Source organism: Balaenoptera musculus, chromosome 16 (assembly GCF_009873245.2).
Source record: "Balaenoptera musculus isolate JJ_BM4_2016_0621 chromosome 16, mBalMus1.pri.v3, whole genome shotgun sequence".
Taxonomy (NCBI): Eukaryota; Metazoa; Chordata; class Mammalia; order Artiodactyla; family Balaenopteridae; genus Balaenoptera; species Balaenoptera musculus.
The window spans coordinates 9,653,020-9,675,972 of record NC_045800.1 but is presented as its reverse complement, the minus strand read 5'-3'; the positions used below and the strand labels follow the sequence as shown (position 1 = coordinate 9,675,972).

Here is a 22,953-nt window from a genome sequence, read left to right as displayed (position 1 = left end):
ATCCTGTAAACAACAGGGCTTAGTACTGTTGCTAGGATGGGGAAACTGGACAGGGGTTGGGGGGGGGGTGGACTCAAAGACACTGTAGGAAATGTGGCAGAAGCAAGAGCTCCAAGGACTGAGCGTGCTTCCCTCGATTTGCAGAAGTGGCTACCAGACTAAACGGGAATAATCTACTTTTCATACATTCAACAAGTATTTCTGGAATGCCTCTCTGTGCCAGGGGCTATTCTAGGCATTGACTCTAGGCCTCTGTATCACATTGTTCATAAATGTCCAGTTGTTTTAGTTCCTCTGAGCATGGCAGGAAGATGGCAGGAATCATAGGCAATTATTTCCACTGCTTGGTGAGGCAGCATAAAGTAGGGAGGGGTCAAGGTCACAGATTCTAGAGCCAAACCGTCTCGGTCCAAGTCCTGGCTTCACCACTTCCAAGCTGTGTGATTTTGGGCAAGTGGCTTAACCTCTCTGTGCTGTGATCTTATCAGTAAAATAGGATTGTTGTAAGAATTGAAGGAGTTTATAAATACGTTAAACACTTAGAAGAATAGTACAGATTTCCCCAGCTATCTGCGATCTGAAAGTAGAGCATTCCTAGGAAACCTTTTGTAAGCTGAAATGGCTTAAAGCAAAGAAGCGATTACCTTAGGACAGCTCTTGCTAATGGATGCACAGAATAAATTGAATAAAGCACAGATGCTCACAGGCACATTTGAAAGCTGTGGCGACTTGATGCTGTGATGCTGAGTCTGGTTCCCGGGGAAGGAGCTTGGCGGGGCCCCTCTTGCTGCTGCTGGGGGTTCTCGCTGCCTCCATACCGGCTTTGCTGCAAAACAAACACTGAATGCTGTTTTTGCTTTTTGCCTCTTTTCATAAAAGCAAAAATCCTCTTGGGATCTCTTTTGGTTAGCGAAAACTTGTACAGGTCTTTTGTAATAAAGAAATTACATAAAGCAAACATGAAAAGCAGGGGATACCTGTATGTGGCACATAGAAAGTGTTTACAGTGATAAGTTTGCTACTATTGTTATACCAGAAAATGTGCTGTGTGGGCGTTGGGTGTCATTATTACTGTGGAAAGAGTATTGGACTTCAAGGCCGGAGACCCGGCCAAGCCACTTAACCTTCTGTTTCTCATCTGAAAAAATGGAAAACATTATTTTACCTGCCTGTTTAGCACACAGGGATTTTGTAAGGCTCAGAGGATGTGAAATAACTTTGCAAAGTGCAGCGTGCCATTCCCATGGGTAGTACTATTGCCTTTATTTTGACTCCATCCAGGGACGTGTTTGCTGGAGAGAACTGCAGATTAGCTCTTTATTAGGAGGAGAGGTGGCCCTGGAAAGTGAGAAAGGTCTATCCTGTTTCCTTCTTCAAAGACAAATCTGAGCCCTTGTTATACTTCCTTTGCCTGAGGAAATTCAGCACGTGGTCCCCTCCCCCCTTTAGTCAGAGCAAAGATCTGCCCCCCTATTCCATCTGTTGTTTGCATCTGTCTGAGCTGTTGCTGAGACATGTTAGTGTCTTTCCAGAATTTCTTCACCTTGATCGTGGAATAAAAAGCAGGAGACTTATCTGTTAAATTATTTGCAGATAACGGGGTGATTGAAAGGGAAGCCTGGCTGCGGAAGGTGTTTGGAGCTGAGGCCTGCATGACAGTTAGACAAGTAGGAATTGGGTTACAATGTTAAAAATTCAGGACCCTGATATGAAAATGTCACTCACTCTGTACTGTGATTCTGGAGTTATCAAAGTAAAAATTGTAAACCATGAACCCAAAGGTAGTAATATTGTATAGATAAAGAACCTTCCTCAGAAGAGTCAGGAACACTTGGAGTTTGAATTTACCGTGATTTGAAGTTTGTACTGTCTTGATACTGCCCTAGAGGATGATTGTTGGTCCTGGAGTCACAGATCAGGAGACTGAGGCCCACAGGACAGGGCAGCGGCCCTCATTACAGGGAATGGTTCAGCCAGCATGGAGATCAAGCCAGCCTGGGGTCCGCAGGCCCCCCTTAGGTGAGGAATCAACCCCAGTTTGCCTCCATTGAAGGCATAGAATAGAGATGCCTTTCCTTGGCTTTGGGGTCAGAGAGAATTAGGTCCATCCAGACTCCACTGCTGTGTGATCTTGGCCAAATACTTAACCTCTCAAAGCCTCTGCTCTAAAACAGGGACACAAATAGCATCTTCCTCATAAGGTTGTGGTGAAGATTGAATAGAAAGCTCCTGGCCCGGTGCCTGGTACATGCTCAGTAAACAGATGCTATTATTATTGTTGTGTTATGATTCTCCCCCCCTTCTGTCTCAGCAAAAGTGAATGAAGATTTTTCTAATTGTGGTATTCCTGTTAGCACTGGAATATATGGGTCCCTGAGAGCTGAAGCATCTTTTATATTTTCCCTCTGGACACAGCTGGGTGAACACAAGCAGTCAGCTGTTCAGAGAAATGCACCAGACGGGGAAGCATCTCATCTCGGCTTTTCTCTACCTGCTGGCTCTGCTCTCCTGCTACAGGCTGCCTTCCTCCACAATGGCTAGGGACAGGCTGCCAGTGACCCTTGCATTCATATTCTACAGAAGCAGCCACCAGATTTCCGTCCCTCGTGTTCTCTGGGGAGTCCTGAGGAAGGACCTGGTCTTAATTTGAGTCTTGTGTGCATCCCGACAGGCAGGGGTGTGGAGCGCTAGGATTGGCGTTTCCATGGGAACCTCAGGGACAGAGGGTATGGGTGGAACAGGTCTTTAGAAGAAGGCAGATCTGGCCCCAAAGAAAGATGTGTGTGTTGTTTCAGGGAGGGGGGTTCAGGAACGCTGCTGGGAAGACAAATAAAAGGCAACCACTGCTTTGGGGAATACTTCTGGGGGTTCCTAAAAGTCCTTTCCCCATTTCTGGTATTTGTGTCTGACTTAAATGAGCACAATTTAAATTGAGTTTTAAAAACATCTCATCTCTTTCTGTCCTGTGATTTGAAGTTTTGACTGTGCTCTAAATGTTTGCATCTTGGTTTAAAAAAATCAACTGAACAGCAGACGAGCTTATTGCGGGGGTTTAAGAAAAGATGACCAACTCTCAGAATGGTCAGGACCGCAGTGAGGGGCCCTAAGGTTCCCAGGGTCCCTCATTTTCTTCCTTCATTTTTTTTTTTTTCAGGTTTCCAGCTGAATTCTGGTGTGCAGAACCATGGGGCAGAGGGAGGAAGTGTGTTTTCATCTAGGCAGTGCCCCAGGCGAGACACTTTAAGATCTCAGATTCGATATCCCACTTTCTCCAGGGAGCAGATGACCCCCAAAGTATAATGTGTATCCTAGTCTCAGTTTCTTACTAAAATAGTCAACCTACTCAGCTGGAAATCTCTGGTTTACTGTGTTTCTCCTCCATCGGGTGGGAGCAGGGGCCACGGTCGCTTTGCCCACCGTGTATCCCCAAAGCCTTGCTCAGCACCTGGCACAGAGTTGGTGCTCAGATGGACGGTAAAGCAAACCAAAAACCTGGCCCTTGGAATGTTGTGGTCAGTGGCCCATTGATAAAGTCTCTGTGTTTTCAAAGACGCTTGTTTGATTTCCTTTCCAATTTCTCCTTCTTGTCGCTCAGAGGACTTCTTTGGCTCGGAGTCAAGGATCCGTGGAACAACCTGGGAACAGTCAGAGTGCAGAAAGGAAGCCGGAGGAGAAGCCCAGAAGCAATGACCGCGGAGATCTGCCCAGGTAGGACCAGGTCTGGAGGACTGATCCAGCCCAAGGCATGGCCAGCTCTCTGCCTGCTCAGAGTTTGTTTTGCTCTATTTACTTTGGAAAATTTACCCTAAAATCCATGATGCGGTCCTCGGTGGTGAGATGCTCCAAGCTCTGGTTCCTAGACCTCTTTGTGATTGCCTAGATGCATGATTGGAAAATTAATGTTTTCCTGCCCAGGGATGAAATTAGTAATGATAGGCTTCCATTCCACAGCACGCCAGGTCTTTTATCCTCATTGTCAGAACTTACAATAAACAAGATCAAGGCTGCCAAGGGGCTTAACAGGGGTGACTAATCTGTGGCTAAGTTGGGGTCTGTATGCTAGCACGGAAGCCGAGGTGGGCACCGGAGGATGAGACAGAGGACTCAGAGAACAACCACTGAGTCTCAGGGAGACTGGTGTGTGAATTTCAGAAACCAACAAGGCCACACTGCCACAGTGGAACGTGGCCAGTGCAGGTGCGGCCCACTGGTCAGTAGTCCCTCGTTTTGACCCGCAGTCAGGTCCTGATTTCCCCGCCAGGGCTATTGGGAAGGAATCCAATCGACTCTCCCCACGTAGTGTTCAGCACCCACAGTTTTGGGGTCAGTCACAAGCAGAGGGTGAGCAGATGTGAACACTCTGTCCCCAGAACGGACACTGGTCAGGAACACTGGTGGCAATTAATAATTGCCTGTGGGTTCAGCACATGATCCGGTTAGAAAAACCCTTCTGAACAAATAAATTGAAGCCCAGCTTCTGGGAGGCTGTAGTTACAGGCCTTAAAGGAACAAATGAACAAAAGCTTCAAGGAGCAAAAATGCAAAATTGAGTGGTACACATCCCGCCCCCCAAATCCCCCATCACTGACTTCAGGTCTCAAACGCTTTGCAATCACTTTTCACGTCAAGGGTTAAGCAATATTTTTTGCTTTGAGGGTCATGGGTGAGTAAGAGCGGCCCCTGGTGGCAGGAATTTCCACACGGGCTGGTGTCATTTTCTGGGGGGGCTTCAGTTATGCGGTTTCCAGAGGAGAGGCACTTTGAATCTCTTAGCATGAACATTGGATTTCTTTAGGTCAATGCTGATCCTGTGGGGCAGAGGATTTTTTTTGTGGAGAGAGGCACAGACTATGCCTTGAATGGCACCTTTGATCTCAATTCTTTGTAAAATGGGGGCCTCCTTTCCCTCCCAGAACCCCATGGCTGTTCCGCCTTCATGGACTTTTCTATCAGGGTAGCAGGACAAAGGGTTTAATATTTGGCTCTAACTAGACCGGATGACAGTCTAAACTGGCTCCTGGTGATCATGAATCTAATGATCTGGAATCCTACACAAGCAAAGTCGCTGCTGGCTGAGACCCAAGGTCCAGCTCTTCCATCCCCATCCTTGTGAGGTTCTGGGGTTCCTGGAGAGGTTTGGGAATTCCTTGGGGCCGGTGTCCCAGCTGGCCTGGGGAGTAACAGCAGCTCAAAAGTCTTTCGTTTCTTGTTCCTCAGCTTTAATCAGTTATCTTTCCCTTGAAGAAGAATTGTCTCTCATTGGCATGCAAATAGCACATGAGGTGCCTTCTCAGAGCAAGTTCAAAAGAGCAACTTCCTGTTCACAGTTAAAAACATGATTCTCCTCCATAAATGTGCCCATGTCGATTGTGCAAGGCCCTGCACTAACTGACTCAGAAACTAGCAAGGGGAGGCCGAGGAGTCAGGATGTTTACAGGAAGAGAGAGCGAGCATGGGGTCCCCTGTGTGCTATTTCAGTGGGGCACGCCACCCTTGGCATCCACAACAATGATAGCATTTGACTAGGACTTAACGTTTATTTTGCAGACGGGCACTAGAAACTATGCCAAATGTTCTATGCCTGCAAAATAAAATTTTATTTTCTTTAAATCAATTCATTTCTGATTCTTAGTCCTTACTTGGCCAGGCTGGCGAGAATGCCCATGTCAGCCATCCTTGGGAACCCCTCTCCTGACCTGGTGTATGGAGGCCATCATCCGTCCCCTCCTCACCCCATCACCACTGAGATGTCCACGTCTCAGTCCACACTGTCTCTCCGGCCCTATGACTGTGCTGCTTTCACGATACACTTGGCACATGGGGGTCTTTGGTGAGGCTGGGAGCCCACGGGCATTCCCTTCAGCCCTCTGGGATCATCTCCCCCGTGAGCCTGAGGACACGCTCAGGAAGCAGGGAGGGAGTCGCGGACATTCCCTACTTCCTAGGACCTTTCCATGCTCTCTTCTCATCATCCTAACATGCACTTGCGGTCTCCTTTTGCCTCAACGGAAAGCCAGCATTTTCTCTTCAAAGGACGTACTACAGATTTTTACAAAAGATGGAAAGACCCATTGCCCTCAAACTGTTTCTGTTTTCTACTTGGAAAAGCTCCAGAGAGAAAACACAGAAAGGCCTGCAGTGGGCCTGCTGGACCAGGAGGCAAGGGAAGAATATAGGGAGAAAGGCACATGTTAATACTGCCAAAGATTGTCCCTCTGCGCAGGTGTGATCTCTCCTCTCCAGAGGAGGAAACCGAGGCTTGGAGCACTATGCCGTCAAAGCCCTCGTGGTATAAAAAGTCCATTGTTTCCCCCTGGAAGCTCCTCTTCCCTCTGAATACACAAGAACAGGCTTCACACATCCCCAAAGAGGTTAGCTCTTCATCCAGTAGGGAGTCCCCTCAGTTTAGCTGCTTTGCTTTCCAGTTGCCACACGGTGTCGCTGTTGTAACTTAGCCCTGCATTGGCCAAACCCGTGCAGAGGCTGGGCAGTGCCTCCCAGGCGCCCCGCCTTCCAGGTGCCCCACCCTGCGCAAGTCCCTGGGCTCCTGCGACAGGATGATCCCGCCCTCCTCTGACAAGCTTCACCCGAGTTTGCACCTCTTACTGCTCAGCAATGCCCACCCTCGAGCACAGCTGCCCTGGAAACTTGCGACTGGACTGGTTCCAGCTCCACTGTCCAGTCTCCCGGAGCCTTTCCCTCCTTGGATACCAACAGCCCTTGCCTTTTTTTTTTTTTTTCAATAGATCTTTATTGGACTATAATTGCTTCACATTACTGTGTTAGTTTCTGTTGTACACCAAAGTGAATCAGCCATATGCATGCATGTGTCCCCACATCTCCTCCCTCTTGAGCCTCCCTCCCATGCTCCCTATCCCACCCCTCTAGGTCATCACAAAGCACCGAGCTGATGTCCCTGTGCTATGCTGCTGCTGCCCTTGCCTTTTAAACCCTCAAAACAAAATGGATCTTATCATACAACCTTTCCCCAGATAATGAAGCCATTAGGTTGCACCAGAGGAAATTACTGTTTTTGTAAGTTAAAAAAATGTTGGATAGTGGCCATTTCCTGTGCTTCAATATCATACTTGCTCATTCTCTCAAGGAGGGTGCCAGGCAATATTTCAGAGATGACAGACCTTTCTCAGGGAGTGACCCTAAGTGATTCGTGGGTGAATTTCTGGCACCCTTGTCACTGAAGGAGGAGTGGAAACTCAACAGCCAAGAGTCTTAACTGTTCTCCACTGGCTGTCAGAGGTGAGCAGGCATCAGGATCACCTGCAAGGCTGGTTAATACCCAGGTCGCTGGACCCATCCTCTAGAGATGCTGATTTGGTAGGTCCGGGGCCAGGCCTGAGAACGAGAATTTCTGATGGGTTCCCAGGTGACACTGATGCTGCTGGTCCAGGGACCACGCTTGAGAAGCACTGCATTATGCCAGAGAGCTGTGTGCGTGCCGTGGCTCCGTGCTGCTGGGGTCCAGAGGAAGACACCTCCTCCGAGGGCTGGGTGAGACAGGAGAGTCTCCTGGGGGCGGGGACTTGAACCAAAGGGGATGGCTGTAGAGGCCTTTCCAGGTAGGGGCAGAATTCCTGAATTGGACCTCTCTGGAGCAGAGCAGGAAGTGAGCCCAGACCTGGTGGTGGATGTTCACTAAAAACAAGGTTGGAGAAGTGAGGCCAGGTTGAGAACTTGGACGTCAGGGAAGGGACTGAGATTTTATCCTGCAGGTAACGGGAAGCTGGGGAAGTGCTATGTGGTTGGTTGGTTTGTATTTAAACAAGGGTTTATGCGGGAACTTAGAGCCTGGATTAATGCACTGGAGCAGGTAGGCTGGAAGGACAGTAAGGGATGCTCTTGTAGTAGAAGGATGGTGGCTGGGAAATCACCCCAAGGTAGAACCTGTTACTGAACTGGACTCTGGTCCGCTTGCCCACGTGCAGCAAAGCCAATCTACTGACACTGGGTTGTGGTGAAGGAAAGTACAGTGTTTGTTGCAGGGCACCAAGTAAGGAGAACAGGCAGCTAATGCTCAAAAGCTCTAAACTCCCTGATGGCTTTCAGAGAAGGGTTTTTAAAGACAATATTAGGGGTAAGGGTTGCAGGGTGTCTGATCAGCTCATGAACATTTTTTTCATTGGTTGGTGGTGAGGTAACAGGGTGATGTTTGTGGAATCTCAAACATCAACCTTCTGGTTCCAATCAGTCTGGGGTCTACATGCTTGTGGTTAGCAGGTAGTCACCAACCTCCACCAGGATATTGTTATTTATATCCCTTTAGGAGGAACCAGTTGTCCTGTGACTCTGTTGTCCTAATCATTAACTGCTTGAGTCTGCTCTTTGGAACTCAGGGAAGGTCAAACAAGAAGCGGGGGCAAGGGAAGGGCTTGTACCTTGGAAGGGCCCACAGGGTCCTCCTCAGTTTCAAACCTACAGAACCTGGAGATGGCCTGGGTGCAGGCAGAGGAGGTGGAGTCTAAGAAGATGCTAAGGTTCTGGACCAAGAACCCAAAAGAAAGGTCCAACATTAGAAACTGGGGCGTCCAAAGTGAGAGCTGCTATAGGGAAACTGTGATCAATTTTAGGCACATTGAAGGAAAGACCATCAAGCTTACTGGGAACCCTGCTGGTATGGTCTTTATGTAAGCTGACCCCTGGCATGGGGAGGAGTGACAGTTTAATGGCATGATGAGGGAGCATTATGGCCCCAAATGCTATGATATCCTCATGGAGGTTTCAATTATTTACACAAGTTATTCTCAGATAGTTGGCTCATTCCAGTGCTGCTGTGTGTGTGTGTGTGTGTGTGTGTGTGTGTGTGACCTTAAAACTATATTTAAGAACTCAGGAGCAGATCAGGGTTGGGGTGAAGGATGGTAAATGAAATCATATGGGACAGTGTTTTCCACACTTCCTAGATCATAAGATTTACCCAGATGTCCGTTAACTATATAAATTCTTAGGCCCCTTCCTAGTCCTTCTGAATCAGAATCACTAGATGTGGAGCCAAGGAATCTATGTTGTTAATAAACACCCTGGGTGATTCTTTCCAGCAGGGACATTTGTGAATAGTGATCGACTGCCAGGTTCACCTTATCACGTGTTAAAATACCCCATTTCCTGACCCCTCCTTTGAAGAGTCTGATCCAGTAGATTTGGGGTGAGACCACAAAATCTGTTTTTAAGAAGAAGACCATGTGACTCTCATGATAAAGTGTGGGAAACACTGACCCAGGGTTTACCCTCAGGCCAATAACCATAGCTACCTTTTGTTTGCTTGTCTGTGAAGTTTATAGTGAAGGCTCAGAAATCAGGGATAATTAGCATACGTTAAACTCCTGCCCCCTCCCTTTCTCTCATCTATGTTTTTCTTTCAATAAAAATCTATTGGGAATCCATTGTGCGAGGCACTGGGGACACAGCCAATAACACTAGAAGCCCTGGGGCTTCTGCTCCAGTTGGTAAGTAGGTTGTAGTGAGGAAGTCAGACATGGAGCAGAAGGAAGACAGACACTTTCAGGTAATGTCACGGCTCTGAAAGACACCAGCTTGGTGTTGTGATTGACAGGAACAGAGAAGGGAGTGACTAGTTTGGATTAGATCAGTGGTTCTCAAAGTGGGGTTCCCAGATCTGCAGGCTGAGCACCAAACGGGAACTTGATAGAAATGCTAAGTCTTGGGCCCTTCCCCAGACTCTGGGGTGAGCCCTCCAGGTGTTCCGTTACACCCTAAGGTTTGAGAACCATTGGATTAGATGGTCAAGAAAGGGAGTGATATTTGAACTAAGTCTGGAATGACAAAAAGGAGGCAGGCATGGGAAGATGCCGGTAGAGGGACGGGCGGTGCAAAGGACGTGAGGGAGGAATGAATTTAGTGTGTTAGAGAAACAGGAGGAGACTGATGAGCGAGTGAGAGGTGGGCAGGGGTCAGATCAGCCAGACCGGGGCCTTGAGGGCTGCCCATGGTACGACACCCAGATTTAGGCGACGTGAACCGATATGTGTTTCAACAGGACCTCTGGCTGCTGTATGGAGAATGCAAGGGAGCAAGACTGGAGGCCAGGAGGTCAGAGGAGAGGTCACTGCAGGTCCCTGAAAGATGAAGGGGTGCCTGGAACTAAGGCAGGGATGCCCAACCTTGTTTTCATTACCTTCCTTTCCCTGCCCTCCCACGGGAACCTTTGTAGATATTTTATTCCAAATTGCCTTCCCCTCCCCAAGAAATTGCAGTACCATAGATATAGTGCATATGTTTATGTACTGTGGTCTTTGGAGGGCCACAAACCATTGTGATATCTATGATTTTCTTTTTCTGCCTCCTGAGAGCCAATTTTCTCCCCTCTGGGGATGATACTGGCCCACTGATGATGCAAGGACTAAGGTGATAACAGTGGAGATGGAGAAACATATGCAGCTTTGAATATTTTGGATATTTTGGAGCTAGAGATGCCAGAACTTGCGGATGGATGGGATATAGAAGGAGGGAGAGAAGAATCAAGGAAGACTCCCAAAGTCTGGGCTTGAGCAATTGGGTAAAGGGGGCCATTTGCTGAGATATGAAAAACTGGCCTGAACAGGTCTATCTGCTGAGTTCCATAAGTCACAGACCCGGTGTCCAGGAGGAAATCCTGTTGCTACCAGGTACCAATCTGGCAAGATGACATGGTGACCATCACAAACCCTGTCTCAAACTGGGGGAAACGTAGGATGGCCCGCCATCTTTGAGAGAAAAGCAGGGTTCTCCTGTGTGCTTCAGGGATAGCTCATTTCCTGCTATATACCAGTGATATTGTGATTTATAATAAGGAACGTGTATTTGGTCTTCATCCCAGTCCTGGCACTGAGCTCCTAAAGCCTTGGGAATTTCCTAAGTGATGAGAGCAATAAAGGTGTCTTCTGTTATGCTAATGATGTGACTTTTGGAAAGCACTTAAAAATGGGGGCTGGTTGCCAGGGGAACCAACCCTGTGATTGGAGGGTTGGAACTTTCAGTCCTACCTCCCTGACCTCTGGGTGGAGGTGTGTGGAGAGGGGCTGGAGGTTGAATTGATCACCAGTGGCCAATGATTTTAATCAGTCATGCCTATGTAATGAAGCCTCCTTAAAACCCCAAAAAGACAGGGTTCAGAGGGCCTCTGGGTTGGTGGACACATGGATTCAAAGAGAGTGGTAAGCCCAGAGGGCACAGAGGCTCGTCACCCTCTCCCCATACCTTGCTTTATGCATCTCCTCCATTGGGCTGTTCCTGAGTTATATCCTTTTGTAATAAACTGGTGATCTAGGAAGTGAAATGTTTCTCTGAGTTCTGTGAACCACTCTAGCAAATTAATTAAACCCGAGGAGGGGGTCATGGGAACCTCTGATTTATAGCCAGTTGGTCAGAAGCGCAGGTAACAATCTGGACTTATTGGGGTGGCGGGGGCAGTCCTGTGGGACGGAGCCCTTAGCCTGTGGGGTCTGATGCTATGTAAGGTACCTCCAGGTCATGTCAGAATGGAGCTGAATTGTAGGACTCCCAGCTAGTATTGGAGAATTGCTTGTTGGTGTGGGGAAAAAATACCCACAGATCAGAATTTTTGGTGCAGAATCTTAACACCCAACACCTTAAACGCCTGAATTTCCTTGGAGGAGGGACAGGTTTCTTAGTCCATTTAACAAACATGGGGACCCACAGCTCACCACAGGGCTCGCTCTGGGCTTGAGGCCAGAGGTACAAAGATGAACAGGACATGTTGGTCCAGTTGTAGAGAAAGACATGTAGGTGAATAATTCTAGAAGAAGCTAAATGCTATAGGCAGCCTCTGTGGGAGCACAGGGACAGGAGAGAGGCCAGACTCGCTGAGGAAAGAAGGAGCTTCCTCCAGAGGAGATGGCCTTGCAGCTGGGGCTTCAAAACTGAGTAGAAGTAGGGGATTGTGGGGAAAGAAGGTGGTCCCAGGCAGAAGGAAGAGGTATAATTATTATAGATCTATAGGAAACAGAATTTAGGAAGGACTACACTTACTAGCCTCTTAAATTTCAGAACTTCTTTAAATGTGGAAAATAGGAGATGTAGCACATTCATTAAGCTCAACCTCTTGGATCTTTCAAAACTACAAACTTACTTAGAACAAAAAATCCTTGGTGTTTGGGTAGGGAACACCTAGGGAAGGGTAGAAAAATGGTTTGGAAAAAAAAGAAATAATGGGCTCCAAATGAAAGGTAAGGATGTTTCTTATACCTTGCCTCCCATAGTCATTTTCTTTTCTTTTCTTTTCTTTTTTAATTTATAAAGGTACTGACTTTTTTTAAAAAATTATTTTTATTTTTATTTTATTTTTTTGTTGAAGTGTAGTTGATTTACAATGTTGTGTTAGTTTCAGGTGTACAGCAAAGTGACTCAGAATATATATATATTCAGAATACATATGTTCTTTTTCAGATTCTTTTCCCTTATCAGTTATTTTCAAACTAAGTCCATTGCATGCTGGGCATTGGACTCAGGGCTGAAACACATATCTCATCCAGCAGCTCTGTGTGGATGAATGCAGATGACCTGAGGGGCTATATAAGGAAACTGAGGTTCTGGGAGGTTAAGGAACCAGCCCCAGGTCACACAGACAAAACGTGGCATGGTGAGGACTAGAATCCAACTTGGTTTGATGCCACCCAAAGCCCAGGCCTGTAGCCATTACGCTGAGTTCTTACAGGTGCCTGAAAAGATTTGCCTTGTGGTCTCCATAATTGGAAAGCAAACCCCAGTCTGTTTTCAAAGTTTAATTTCCCTATAAAGAAGGTCAGTTCTCAGATCCAGAAAAAAGAAAAAGCAAAAAGATCTGATCGGTTTTATGAGCAGTGGCCGGGGCCAGCGCTTCATGACTGGGCCCCATGTTTCCTAAGCAGTAGATGCTGTTCCTTCCAAACAAAGCTTTGTGAAGTCCGGGTTCTAGTCACAGGCTCCTGCCAAGGCAGGGTGTGTCAGGCAGGGCTGGTTGCAGCTTCCACCAGCCTGTCCTGCTTCTCACTCATTATTTATCTCTGGCAGGAAGTAAACACGGAGAGGAGAGTGGGAGGGAGGGAGAAAAGGAGGAGCTCCCTGACTTTTGACACTGGCTGGAAAAGAAGGTCATGTGCTGAATTAGGTGTGTGTCTGCTTTCTGCTCATCTGGTTTCAACAGAACCTTTAAGAAACAGAGAAGAGGAGCATTGTTCCATTCAGAGACAGTGCTTGGAAAATAGAGAAAAGTAGAAAGTAGAGGGGGAAAAAGTCACTGATACTCCCACCATCTACAGACAACTGTTTTTAAAATATTAGTGTGTTTCCCTCAGGCTTTTCTATTTTTTCTAGTTCTTTATTGATTGTGATAGCTCTGTGCATATATACATATATTTTTATATATTTAAATACAAAAAACATATTTAAATAACTTATTTGTATAAATATAACTATATAATATATTTAAATAATTAATGAACTATTTTTAGAGCGGTTTTACAGAAAAACTTAGTACAGAGAGCTCCCAAAATCTCTCCCTCCTCTGTACAGTAGTTTCCCCTATTATTAAGATTTGCATTAGTGTGGTACATTCGTTACAATTAATGTATCGATACATTATTAACTAAAATCTATACTGTACATTAAGGTTCACTCATCGTATTGTACATTCTATGGGTTTGAAAAATGCATAATGTCATGTATCCACCATTACAATATCATACAGCATAGTTTCACTGCCTTAAAAATCTCCCCTGTTCCACCTATTCATCCCTCCCTCCTTCTCTCCAGGGGCAACCATGAGTCTTTTAACTATCTTCATAGTTGTTTTTTTTTTCTATTACCTTTTTTTAATTGGTATAAAATACGTACATAAGCTTATAAATCTGAGCTTGTTGAATGTTTACATGCCTATACCCCTGTGTAATCATGCCCAGATCTATTTCCATTACCCCAGAACATTCTCTCATGTCACTTCCCAGTCTGTACCTCTGCCCCAGAATAACAACTATTCTGACTTCTACCACCACTGATTAGTCTTGCTAGTTCTTGAATTTCATACAAATGGTATTGAACGGTAGGTATACTTCGGTATTTGGTTTCTTTTAATCAACACTGCTACTTGTTTTTTTAAATTATTTTTTATTGGGTTTAAAAAGGCAAAGCATACAATTTACCATCTTAACCAATTTTAAGTACAGTTCAGTGGTGTTAAGTATCACACATTGTTGTGTAACCAGTGTTTCTGTAGTTTCTTAAGGTAGAAGTTGAGGTCATTTATTTGAGTCCTTCTTTTTTAATATAGGTATTTTAGGGCATTAAAAGTCACTCTAAATGTTGCTTTAACTGCATGTGACACATTTTGATATTTGTGTTTTCATTTTCATTTTGTTCAAATACTTTCTAATTACCCGTTTAATTTGTTCTTTGACTCACAGGCTATTTAGAAGTGTATTATTTAATTTCGAAATAGTTGAGGATTTTCCAGATATCTTTCTCTTATTGATTTCTAATTTAATTCTATTGTAGCCAGATAATGCACTCTGAATAATTTAATATTTTAAAATTTATTGAGTTTTTTTTAATGTGTAGAATATGGTCTGTCTTATAAATGTTTCATTTGCAATTGAAAAGAATGTAATTCTGCCACTATCGAATAGTGTTTAATAAATGTCAATTAGGTCAGGTTGGTTGATAGTGTAGTTCCAGTCTTCTATATCTGTACTGATTTTCTATCTACTTGTTGAATAAATTATTGAGAAAAGGGTATGGAACTATTAGGTTATAGTTGTAGATTTGTCCACTTCTGCTTTTATCAGTTTTTGTGTTTTATAAAAATATTTTTTTTTAATTAATTTATTCATTTTTGGCTGAGTTGGGTCTTCGTTGCTGCGCGGGGGCTTTCTCTAGTTGCGGCGAGCGGGGGCTATTCTTCATTGTGGTGCACAGGCTTCTCATTATGGTGGCTTCTCTTGTTGTGGAGCACGGGCTCTAGGCGCCTGGGCTTCAGTAGTTGTGGCATGAGGGCTCAGTAGTTGTGGCTCGCAGGCTCTAGAGCACAGGCTCAGTAGTTGTAGCACACGGGCTTAGTTGCTCTGAGGCATGTGGGATCTTCCCAGACCAGGGCTTGAACCCGTGTCCCCTGCAATGGTAGGCAGATTCTTAACCACTGAGCCACCAGGGAAGCCCACATTATGTATTTTGAAGCTCTGTTGTTAGATAAACTTTCAGAATGGTTACATCCTCTTGATGAAGTGAACATTTTATCATTATGATGATCTTCTTTATGCCTGGTAATATTTTTTGCTCTAAAATTGACTTTGTCTGATGCAATATAGACACAACAGCTTTCTTTTGATTAGTATTTTCATGGTATATCTTTTTTCCCCTCATTTTTTTACCTTTAACCTATTTGTGCTTGTTAAGCAAAGTTCGAGGTGCCTTTTTTGTAGGAAGCATATAGTTGGATCTTGATTTTTTAATCCATTCTGAATACCTCTGCATGTTGACTGCAGTATTTATAACATTTACATTTAATGTGATTATTAATATAGTTGGTTTAAATCTACGGTCCTGTTGGTTTCTCTGTACATCTATTTTTTTGTTCCTTTTTCCCTCCTTTTTCTCCTTTTTAAAAATAATTTAGTTTTATGATTCTACTTTACCTCCCTTTTGACTTATTAGTTACAATTATTTGTGCTATTTTAAGTGGTTGCTTTAGGATCTATAGTATATATCTTTGAAGTATCACAATCTACTGTCAAGTGATATTGTACCACTTCATGTATATTAAAAGAATCTTGCACAGTATACTTCCATTTCTCCACTTTTGGCCTTTGTGCTATTGCGGACATACATTTTACTACTACATGTTACAAATCCCACAGTATATGTTATTTTTGCTTTACATAGCCAATTATCTTCTAAAAGAGATTTAACTAGTAAGGAAAAATGACTTTATATTTACCTGCATAGTTACCATTTCTGGTGCTCTTTATTCTTTTATATAGATCCTGACGGCCATCTGGTATTATTTTCTGTTGGTTTGAGGGACTGTCTTCAATATTTCTTGAAATACTGCTCTGCTGGTGATGAATTCTTTTAGCTTTTGCATGTCTGAAAAATAATCTTTTTTTTAAAACATAAATTTATTTATTTATTTATTTTTGACTGCACTGGGTCTTATTGCTGTGCACGGGCTTTCTCTAGTTGCGGCGAGTGGGGGCTGCTCTTCGTTGCGGTGCACAGGCTTCTCATTGCAGTGCTTCTCTTGTTGCTGAGCACGGGCTCTAGGCTCACGGGCTTCAGTAGTTGTGGTGCACAGGCTTAGTTGCTCCACAGCATGTGGGATCTTCCCGGACCAGGGCTTAAACCCGTGGCCCCTGCGTTGGCAGGCGGATTCTTAACTGCGCCACCAGGGAAGTCCCTGAAAAGAAATCTTTATTTCATCTGTGTTTTAGAAAGATATTTTCACTGTGCAAATAGTCCTTAGTTGGACAGTTTTTTTTTTCTTTTATTGCTTTAAAGCTATCCCACTGTATTCTAGCTTGCATTGTTTCCAAAATCTGATGTCATCCTTAAGTTTGTTCTTCTGTCTTTTTTTTCCTCCAGCTGATTTTAATGTTTTTAACTTTTTCACTGGTTTTAAGCAATTTGGTTATGATATGCCTTGGTGTAAGTTTCTTCTTGTTTCCTGTGCTAGAAGTCAGATTCTTGGATTTGTGGGTTTACAGTTTGCATCATAGTTGGAAATTTTGCAACCATTATTTCTTCAACTGTTGTTTTTAATGTCTCTGCCCCCTTTGGGGACTCTGATTGCACATACGTTCAGCTGCTTGAAGTTGTCTGACAGCTCACTGATGTTCTGTTCTTTTTTTTTTTTAAGTCTTTTTCTCTTTGTGTTTCATTTTGGGGAGTTTCTACTGCTATGTCTTCAAGTTCACTAATCTTTTTCTCTGTAATGACTAATCTGTTATTAATCCCTCCCAGTGTGTTTTTCATTTCAGGCATTGAAGTTTTCATCTCTAGAAGTTTGATTTTGTCTTTTTTATATCTTGCATGTCTATACTTATCATGCTCAATCCTTCCTCTAGCCTCCTGAACGTATGGAATACAGTTATATTACTTTTTAAAAAGTTCTTGTGTACTAATTCTGTTATCTGCACAATTTCTGGGTTAACTTTGATTAATTGAGTTTTCTTTTCAGTCTGGGTCTATTTTCCTGCTTCTTTGAATGCCAGGCACTGTGGACTTTAAGCTTTCAGATTCTGGATATTTTTGTATTCCTATAAATATTCTTGAACTTTGCTCTGGGATGCAGTTATTTGGATCAGCTTAATCCTTTCGGGTTTGCTTTTAAGGTGAGACCAGAGCAGCGTTTAGTCTAGGGTTAATTTTCTCCACTACTGAGGCAAGACCCTTCTTAGTACTCTAACAGACGTCCCATGAATTATGAGCTTTTCCACTCTGGTTGGTAGGAATGGGAACTATTCCCAGCCCTGTGTTAGCTTTAAGGATTCTTCCCTGTAAGCTTTTCAGATGGTCTGTACCTAGTCCCATGTGGTTTCCATACATATATGTGCCAATCAGTGTTTTGTACAACACCAAGTTCTCTCTTTGCCCAGCTTTCACTTCTTGATGCTCTGCCTTGGGAACTTTACATGCCATGGTCACCCCCCCAGCACCCAGCTCCATCTCCTTAAGTCAGGGAGACTATCTGGCTCCAGCTGGGGTCCCCCACCCTGGGCCACTTTCTCCAGGCCTTAAGCTGGGGCAAGAGCAGGGCTTACTCTGTTACTTTCCATCTCCAGGGATCACTGCCCTTCATTTCCCACATCTCCTGTAGAAGCCAATCCCCCATCAGCCCAACCTCCTGTTAGTTAATAATTCTTTATATGAAATTTTCCAACCCTGGCTCCCTGAAAACTTTGAAAAACCACTGTATCAAATTTTTTTCTTTACATGGAAATGCAGCAAAAAACACCTGGCATTTATTTTGGGAGAGGTGGGGAGACCCTTCTAGAAAAAAACTTATAGTAAGAGAGAGGATGCTAGGGGCAAGAGTTGTTTCTCTTTTCTCTTCAAGAGCAGCTTGTATCACAGCCACTTGCTGTCTCTTGTGTCTTTTTACAGCCTCAAATGCCAACTTTGACAGCAGTTAATCTTCCCAAATGCGTCACTGCAGCTGTGTTAGAGCTGGGAAGGAGCCTAGGATGGTCTTTATGTCTTTGACATTGAACCAGCTTGGCCACCACTAATGTTGACTCATCACCACCACCCACACCACCATGTAGACCAGTGGGATCACAGAGAGACAGATCTCAGCAAAGTGGATCATCCGTGGGACTTGCTCTAACAAGAGACACTTCGTCACATTTTTGAGCTCAGTCTCACGTAGGTGACATTGGTAACATCTTCTTTTTCAGAGAGTGGCCCAAATTCACTGAAAGATTTTTCAGTCATCAGGGGAAAATTCCAGTGTATTCTCTGTTTCGCACTTTGTTGACTAAGGGAGGAAAATTATTCTAATATATGTTAGAAGTCTTATCAAGAAGGAATATAACAAAAACATGTTTCCCACTATTTCTTGTCCAAAATACCCTTGTGGTGTCAAAATAAAATAAAAACACCCCCATAATCCGAGCACATGGGCAAAATTGTCATTTGCGTTTTTCCATGGATGACTAGTGGGATTTAATTTACAATTCAGGAAAGCTTCATATTCTCAGTTAAACATTCTACCCAATTCCTTTTTTTTTTTTTTAATTTATTTTTATTTATTTATTTAGCCTGTACCGGGTCTTAGTTGCAACACGCAAGATCTTTTAGTTGCAGCATGCGGACTCTTAGTTGTGGCATGTGTGCAGGATCTAGTTCCCCGACCTGGGAGTGAACATGGGAGCATTGGGAGTGTGCAGTCTCACCCACTGGACCTCCAGGGAAGTCCTCTACCCAGTTCCTTGATTTGTGCTTATTAGTATTTTAAAAATCTTTATTGTGAATAAAAGCAGATGCCTCTAGAAAACAAATTTATGGTTACCAAAGAGGATACTGGGGGGCGGGGAGGGTGGATAAATTAGGAATTTGGGGTTAACATATACACACTACTATATATAAAGTAAGGAAACAACAAGGACCTACTGTATATCACAGGGAAATCTACTCAGTATCTTATAATAACCTATAATGGAAAAGAATCTGAAAACGAATATATATAAATGTAAAAAACCAACCAAACAAACAAACAAAAAAACTACCTGTATACAACACTAAAGACATTTGATTACTTATTGTGAATAACATTTATGGAAATCTCACTTTGTGATCACATCTTACTTATCTTCTTCAATAAATATCTTATTAGATTAAAAACAGACAAACAAACAGAAAACCCAGATGCCTCCTCTAATGGGACTGTAGTTTTATTTTTGGTAATTGATCATTAAGCAACATCCAAATGATCAAAAGTAATTATTATGCCAAAAATGCATTTAAATGAATTTCTGTTTTCTTGTGATAATATCTACATACATTTGAGATACAGTGACAGACAGACAGAAGGAGGAGACACGGAGTTCATTCCAGCTACAGGGAAGGCTTGGGGGTCACACTCCAAGCCCAGCACTGAGGCTGGGAACCACACAGTTTGGTCAACACCCACATGAGGGTTGCTGAAAAAGACTGGTTAGAGGACAGTTTTTGAATTTTCTTTGGAATTCACTTGCCTGTGCCCTCCCCTCATTATGCTGGTTAATGAAGTCTCATGAATGGACCAACACCTTGACCCTGAAGTCAAATAAAAGTTCATGTGGCAAAGTACAGGCTGAATACTAAGGATGCTTTGGTGTTTTATCCAACCCCCAGCACACACACACCCTTTTCTCCAATAACTCTTTAGAACCTACGAATAATTTTCTTTCATTTACTGCATGGATTGCTTAAGCATTGTGGTCTTTCTTTTTTCTAATGCAGAAGGAGCACAGAAAAGAGTTAACACTGGATTTAAAATACAAAGCTGAGTCTGACAGGGCTGCCAAGGTCAGCAGGCTCGCTGGCATCCATATAGGGAGCGTTGTTTGGACGAGTTAGGGCTGTGAGTGTGGATTGGACCTAATCTGCTCGGACCGCAAAGAAGTTTCTGAGGAGGAGCCTTTCTCCGTGAAATACCATGTTATAGTTGTTAAAGCATGGCGGCTGTCATATCCTTATTAACTTGAGAGTCCTTTGCTCTGCACAGATCACTCAGCATGTAAATTCCTTCTCTGAAGGTTCTGGAATGGCGATCCATCTCACAGTGCAGGACTCAACCTAAGTGAGCAGTTATGGCGTCCGTTAAAAATATATTTTTTATTCATCCCATTGTTGACTTAAAGAAAATGCACAACGTGGGAGTTGTGGGTGAAGTTTTATTTGGGACCAAATGAGGACTACAGCCCGGGAGACAGCCTCTCAGAGAGCTCTGAGGAACTGCTCCGAAGAGGCGGGGGGCAAGGTCAGGGTCACATGTGACGTCAGTGAAGGGGGTGCGTGCAGCCAAGCACACGTCTCAGCAGGAGGTTGCTGCTAGTCACGAGGAGCGCGTGTCTCCGTTCATGATTTTAGTGCTTTTCTAGATATGAGGAGATGCAAGACACGGGGCCCGTAAAACCTCCTCCTGAAAAACGTCTCTCTGAAGCCCTGTTCTGCCAGTTTTTCCCCCGAGCACAGAGTGCCTCATTCCTGACCTCCGCCCTGAACTCCTCTCAGGGGGTGTTGAAGGTCAGTGGTCACAGCAGATTCTGAATCAATTGTGAAGGAGATGGCCGGAGTCAGAGAGGGAGAAGGAAGCCAGCTTGATCGCTGGCGAGGCTGGACCGGAGGAAGAGCCAACCAGGGGCTCGGCATACTGTGCCCGGAATCAGCTCCCACCAGCGCCAGGCTGTGTGCGAGGGCAGGCTGCCCTGAAGGGCGGGGAGGGCTGGCCCCAGCGAGCTTGCTACATGCAGGCAGCGGGGAGAGGGGCTGCACTGTGGGTGAGCCCATCTCAGTGACCTTGAACACCTTAACTCCCACCCATGGGAAGACTGGACCTACGGGGGGGGGGGGGGCTGCCTTCCCCATCTAACCAATCAGAGAAGCCTCACTTCCTGGGGCGACGACCCAAAGGGAGTGGAGAATAGGGCGGAAGTGTCAGACTTCTCAGAGAACTCAGAAGTGTCAGAAAAGCCCCTAATTTGTGGGCCAAGGCATGATGCAGAAGCTGAGGAGCGCCCACAGCCCCCGTGCCCTCACCCCAGCCCCAGCCGTTAGCCGTGTTTGAGGACAGGTTGTCCCCAGGGTCTGTGGTCTAACTTGCTGGATCTCCCTCGGCCCCATGCCTTCCTTTTCCAGAAACTGCAGCAGAATGCAAAATGAGTAACAGAGACGATGTTCTGTGGGGACACCTTATCATCTTTTGAATTAGACTAATTTATGAAAATTACAAATCATTCGCAGACTTCCGTGCTTTATAATTAATAACAGATCACTTGCAGTGTACCCCCTAACTTATCAGACCCACCAGTGCGCAAAGGGACATGTGGTTGAGTAGTGCTGCCTTAACCTCATTTCTTTGGCAGAGGTATTAAAACAAAAGTACTTTGCCTTTCCTGGGCCTCAGTTTCCTCATTCCTGTAAAATGAGAGGTTTGGACTAACAGATCACTAGAGTGCTGTGATTGTATGGAAGAAAAGAACTTTCCTAATCTTCAAGTCAAACACCAGGATTTGGGAGCATTTCTGCATGTTTAGAATCCTTGATTTGCATTTAGTTGTATTTGTCCATCCATCCATCCATCCATCTGTCCATCCCTTCGCCCATCCACCCATCCATCCTTCCATCCATCATCCACCCAACCATCCATCCATCCCTTCACCCATCCATCCATCTACTCATGCATTCATATATTCAATGTTTGCAGTATGCCAAGCACTGGAGATACAATATTGAAAAGAGGCAAGACCCAGTCTCCATTATACTACAGTGGGAGAAATGGTCATCCTTTTTGATGGCAGCTGTGACTAGTGCCCTCACTATGTAGGGCTGTAGAAGGAGATCTGATCCCAGAGGCCAGTCCAGGGAGGCTTCATTGAAAAGCGAAGATTCGGGCTGAGATATGCAGGGAGGAGCAGGAGGACTCCAGCTCCAGGAAAATGCAGGGATGGGGAGCTCTGTGTGGGACGAAGCCGGAAAGGTAGGCTGGGGGCACAGCTGATTGCAAAGTGAAGCCACCACCGTAGAGTCTTCCCATGAGGGTGACAGGGTCAGGCTTTCATTTCTAAGCCATTGCTCTGGCTGCAGCCTGGAGAACAGAATGCACGGGCCAGAGTGGGTGGGAGAAGAGGCTGCTGCATTGGTCCAGGAGAGACGAGGCCAGCAAGTACAGGGAAGCAGGAGGCAGCCGGGTCCTGGAGCCAGGCGGGGCTTGATCTTGCTTTGCCACGGGAGCTCCGCGTGCGACCCGGGTCTGGTCTTGAACCCCTCTGTGAATATTTCTTCATTTGTGCAGTGGGGGGCATCCACTCTGCCTGGCTGCTGTGTGGATTAAATGTAATCATAACTGAAGTGCTTAGCACGGGCTTGGCCTTAGTAAATGCTCAGTCAGCGGCGACTCTCCATCTTGACGATTTTGCTTTATGGCTTTGCTGGTTCCCTGAAAGCCTGGGAGTGCAGGGGCATGCTTGTGTTTCCCTCCACCAGCCTCCTTCCTCTTTTTAAGCTTTCCTACTTGGCTTGAGTGTGTGTCTTCAGAGCTATTCATTTAGGAACCCATCTGGATGTGATGGTCTCCAGCTAGGACGGTGGGGAGGACATTTTCTGCATCTCCATCCTCTGCTTAGACCTTCGCTGCAGCAAATCACCCCTCCTCCCAAGTCTCTGCACCCCATGCCTCTCGCTTTGTTGGCTGGGGACGTCTGGTCTGCACCGGGGAGGCTGTGCCCTCCCCTCCTCGATTCAAAAGCT

The 22,953-nt window shown here is 45.0% G+C and overlaps 1 protein-coding gene across 14 annotated transcripts in view; it reads left to right on the top strand.

The window, feature by feature from the left end:
• The window catches only part of TACC2 (transforming acidic coiled-coil containing protein 2), a 212,876-nt gene that overhangs the window by 44,565 nt on the left and 145,358 nt on the right, over window positions 1-22,953 (top strand). For all 14 annotated transcript variants that reach the window (XM_036828561.1, XM_036828563.1, XM_036828567.1 and 11 more), the window contains one exon: window positions 3,596-3,708. In XM_036828561.1, the coding sequence (XP_036684456.1) occupies window positions 3,596-3,708 (113 nt within the window). The remainder of the gene's footprint in view (window positions 1-3,595; window positions 3,709-22,953) is intronic.